This window comes from Marmota flaviventris, chromosome 1, assembly GCF_047511675.1.
Source record: "Marmota flaviventris isolate mMarFla1 chromosome 1, mMarFla1.hap1, whole genome shotgun sequence".
Taxonomy (NCBI): domain Eukaryota; kingdom Metazoa; phylum Chordata; class Mammalia; order Rodentia; family Sciuridae; genus Marmota; species Marmota flaviventris.
This window is the reverse complement of record NC_092498.1, coordinates 73,398,657-73,403,431: the sequence shown is the minus strand read 5'-3', so window position 1 is coordinate 73,403,431 and position 4,775 is coordinate 73,398,657. Positions and strand designations below refer to the sequence as shown.

Here is a 4,775-nt window from a genome sequence, read left to right as displayed (position 1 = left end):
TTGATTCCAGAAACATAAAAAAATCATTTAGCCAAAGTTTAAAAAAGCAAACACTTCCTCCCTGTCCCAGTGTGATCATATAACTGCATAAATATGTGTATATATTAATCTACTTTAAGTATCCATTCACTAGCATTTTATCTTAACATACAAAGCCTTGTATGCAATTTCTTTGCAAAGGCTTCCCCCCAAAAGATATAAGCACAAAACACTAGGTAGACACTCTTCAGAGTTTTATTTTACTAACTTCAGGTCAAACTTCCACAACTATTTTCTGGTCAATTTACTATCGTTGCTTGGCTTCCCAAAATGGTAGTACCGATAGATTTATGGTGTAGGGAGAGGAAACCACTTTAAGAAGCACTGCATTTACTCATCTTCCAAAAGGCAAATAAATTGGGCATCTGATTGTTCAACAAAACAAAGCTTTAATAGCATCCAGGAAGGCAGACACGCAAACCAGACTGTAGACACTCTTCCATTTGTCAAAATCAGACCAGAGAAAACCTATTCCACACAGATATAAAAGGTATTGTTATTCATCTTTTCTTTTTCTGTTGCCGCAACATTTTTCTTCTTTTAATTATCATATCGTGTAGTTTCTCAAGTCCTTCCTTTAGTCCATCTCCTATGATTGCACAGGTAGGCTGCAAATGCCAAGGTGTTGATGAGCTCAGTTCACCCATTGCTAACAATTTTTCAATTTCTGTGAGAGACAGTGAGTTCCTCAGGTCTTGTTTGTTAGCAACTATAAGTACAGGGACTCCTTGATTTTCTGATATCCTAGTTATTTTATGAAGTTCTGTTTTGGCTTCTTCCATTCTTTCAACATCAACAGAGTCCACAACAAACACAATGCCATCTGTGCATCTGGTATATGACTTCCACAGTGGCCTTAATTTCTCCTGACCACCTACATCCCAAAAGTGAAAAGTGACTGTTTTAGAATTTCCCAAGGTTACCTTAATTTTCTCAGTGTTAAATCCTTTGGTAGGTACAGTATTTACAAATTCATTGAACTGCAGCCTGTATAAAACAGTTGTCTTTCCAGCACAGTCCAAACCCAGTATAACAATGTGGAAGGACTGAAATGAAGGGAGGCTGGACAGGATAGAAGTCTGATCTGACAGTCCATTCCCCATTTCCAGTTGCAAATAAGTGTCCCAAATTGTAATGTTTTCTTCTTTCTGCTTTGGAATCTCTTTGGTGATGCAGCTACAAGACTGCTGGGGAGGAAATGAAAAAATTATTCCTGTGAAATAATACATTAAAACGTGTTTTCTCTATTTTAGGTAAAATAAGCGACACGAGGAACTTAATAAAACTTGTTTTAGTAAGCAAATCAGATGTGATATGAAACGTTCACAATCCAACGCAAATCATGGAATAATTGAGATTGGAATTCTGTGTTTCACTTAATTCTGTGGTAACATGTACTTTCCTTTACTCCCCCCCCCCCCCCCGTGCTCCTCAAATCTTAGACTTCATTCTGGAAGACAACTCAGTTACCACTATCTAGTCTAACTCGCCGTAACCATAAAAGTGCCCTTTTTGGTGTCAGAAAACTCATAAAAGGTAATTTAGGGATCTAATCCCACATGATTCACAGGATACCCAAGATCACTGTTACAAGCTCACCCCCCCCCCCCAAATAAAAACCCCTCTTACCTCCGGAATCGGAGTCTGGGTCCAAACGAGAAACCATTGGCAGGCGTTTCTATGCGGGGGGAACGCACCCCACGTCCGTCCAGTTTAGATCTCCACGCAGCTCTAGCAGTTGCTGCACTAGAAACCTTGGACTCAGACAAGGACCACGCCCACTCCTCACGGCCCACCCATGATCCCAAATCCCATTGGTCACCCGTATCAGGGCAGCCCTGCCACTCCCGCCCCCGAACCCTAATTGGTTAGGGAAACCGTCGCTCCCCGTGAGGCAGAGCAGGGCTCTCTCCTGGTCCACCCGCACCACCTGTTGACCCTAAGTTAGAAAACAAGGCGCTCTAGGAGAAAGCCGAGCGGCCCCTGCAGGGGAGGGGGTGCCTCAGACTGTCAGGTCGCCGTCAGCCCTCTGGCTCCGCCCGCCCCGGCGCACCTGCAGCGCGGCCCACAGGCGTTGCGCCACGGTCCTCACATCCGGGGCCCGCAGTCACCGCCGGCGCCTTAACTCTTTCTCGGCTGGCGGAGGGTGCTCGTTATGGTCGCGCCAACCCCTGTGGCACAAACGATATGATCTGCGGCTCCCGCAAGGGCAGGCCCTCCCTCCCTGCAGCGGCATCCCTTCACCTCACTCCTCGGCAACGGGCCAGCTCTTCCCCCGCTAGGGCGTGGCCACCCGGCTACAGCTCACCTGACTAACCGTCCTTCCCTCGTCCTAACTCTGTGTCTCAGCCGTTTGGGAAGTACGCTGACACCTGTCCCAGGGTGTCAGCAAAGCCTGGACGGTGGCAGGGGACCACAGGCCGCTTCCAGAGGCGCCGGTGGGCGCCGCGCGAAAGGCCGCCCCAACGGTGCTCTGCCGGCTACTCCCCGCGCCGGCCGCGGCCCCGCCCCCTTCCCGCGCGACGCCCAGGCGCTGGCCGTTGGGGGGCGCGCGGGAGCCGGGTCTCCTAGCAACGCCGAAACAGGGTCACTTTTCGAACCCGCCAGTAGCTGGCTGCCCGCAGGGTCGGGTGGGGCTTCCTGACTCGGCTAGCCAGAGCCCTCGCTCACCCAGACATTGCTGTCGCCTCCAGCCAGCTTCAGACAGGCCCCGCCCTGTACCTTCTCTCCTTGTGTCACCCTAGGGCGGCGGCCGTGTGACGCAGCGTCAGAGATTCCAGAGGACACCAGACCGGCAGGCACTTTATGTAACGGGCGGTGAGGCGGTACCCCAGTGGCTGCCCTCCGCGACCTGGTCTGCCTGGCGCACTTTCCTTTTCTAAAGCAAATAAGCATTCCCTCCTGCGTAGTTCTTGGCTGTATCCCTGTGGGTTAGAGACAGGTAAAAATCCCGTTTTGCGTTGAGGAATGCACTCTGGAATATAACATGGATGTTTCTAATGACCCAAGAAAAATTAGCGGTGGTGCTGGAACTACTGATAACTTGTCTACTAGTCATTGAATGCGTAATGATTTTCCATTGGACAGTTCTGACTGAATGTAATTGTGTCCTTGATCCATAAATTTGGAAATATTTATTGAACTAGACAGTAGGCACTATACTGTGTACTTGAGGATAGAATAGATTGCAAAATAGACACTGTCTTTGCTCTTGTGGAATATTGGAGTCTTTTTGGGAGAAAAAGAACGAACTAAATTGTCTCATGAATAAATTTAAGAAATGTGACCAGTAGTAATTTCAGAATGCTCGTGACAACAAAGAGGAGTACTAAACTCAAAGTCCTGGGAAAGCTTCTATGAACAAAATTTTTTGGTGGAAGTCACAGGAGACTGTAATTTAAATGAATCTATATGGTGTACTTATTAAAAAATGTAATTTTAAAAATACAGATTTGAATTTCCCTAAAAAATTTCCTGGCTTTCTCAAGGTCATTATTGCCAGTAATATTTATCTCCTTTATATCTTGAGTACTGGATTTCTTTTTAATAGCGGAAATAAAACCTAAGGACTAAGCACAATGTACAGTTTGCAGACAGCAACACAATTTTGGAAATAACTAGAAATCTCAAATGGCACATTCTGTTAAGGTATTTATTGAATCCAGTATAAGCTAAGGATTGTCTCATTAGTTATAATTATAGAATCTCATTAGACATTTACAGTAATTAGCAAGAAGGTGATAAAAGGCTTAGTGCAATAACTAGCTTCTTTTTCTTGGGAATTGAACAGTGATACTTGATTAAACTGGAATTATTTGAAAATTCTCCTTAAATTAAGAATATACAGCAAGAAAATTCCACAACACACCTGTTTACAATAGCTTTGAAATCAATTAGGCCCTTTTAGTATTCCTTTTAAAAGTGTGTTTCTACAGTCTTTCCTGGAGCAAAAAAGGATAAGATATGAAAACACAGAACCTCCCACCTTGAAGAAGAATTGCATTTTAATGTACTTTAGGCTTTTAACCAGAACCATGATTGGCAAACTACAGCCTATAGGTTAAATTCAGAAAGATAAGGATAGTTTTTACATGGTTCAAGGGCTGCAAGAGAAAAGAAAGACTAGAATATGCAATAGACACTATCAGTGTCCCCACAAAGCTTAAAATATTTGCTTTCTGTCTCACTATAAAAAAAATTGGTACACCTGTTCTATAAGCAATAATAACCACATGAAGACAGCAACAACTGATGTAAAAAGTGATGAGATTTGTGGAATATACCATCTACTTTGTTGCAGTCTTCCTACAGAAGGTTCATTCAGATATTTTATTTAGATGCTATGCCAGAAAAATATTCCCTTTAGGCTGTAGCTTACAAGCTGCTACTGTGCCCCTGGGTGCCTCAGGGACTTTCTAGGTGGTTCTGTGGGATAGTTTAACTTTTTGAGGGAAACACAGTGACATCTGTTGGACCATGTTAACAACTACAACTATTAAATTAGCATCCATCTATTTAATAAATGGAACTTTGGGGTGTTTCTTTTAGCCTGTGACACCATGAAAAAATTACTTAAAACACTGGACACTGTGAATTTCTGCCTCTAGCTACATTTTCCAAACTTGGCTAATAATCAGAATCACATGATATGCTTGTAAATATATAGGTTCCTGGACTCCATTTCAGACCTCCCAAATCAGAATCTTCAGGAGGGGAGACAGTGATCTGCATTTCAA

At 44.1% G+C, this 4,775-nt stretch overlaps 1 protein-coding gene across 6 annotated transcripts; it reads right to left on the bottom strand.

Moving 5' to 3' along the window:
* Window positions 1-218: 218 nt before the first annotated feature.
* Window positions 219-2,530, bottom strand: Arl4a (ARF like GTPase 4A). 6 transcript variants are annotated; one of them, XM_027932729.2, is made up of 4 exons: window positions 2,348-2,530; window positions 2,093-2,210; window positions 1,669-1,785; window positions 219-1,226 (listed from the first exon to the last, which is right to left on the bottom strand). In XM_027932729.2, exon 4 carries the CDS (start codon window positions 1,140-1,142, stop codon window positions 540-542), a length of 603 nt encoding a protein of 200 aa, XP_027788530.1. In that variant the 5' UTR covers window positions 1,143-1,226; window positions 1,669-1,785; window positions 2,093-2,210; window positions 2,348-2,530; the 3' UTR covers window positions 219-539. The 6 variants fall into 6 exon arrangements, with proteins under 6 accessions (XP_027788530.1, XP_027788536.1, XP_027788531.1 ...); XM_027932735.2 differs by having other exon boundaries at window positions 219-1,223; XM_027932730.2 differs by having other exon boundaries at window positions 1,669-1,780.
* Window positions 2,531-4,775: the final 2,245 nt, after the last annotated feature.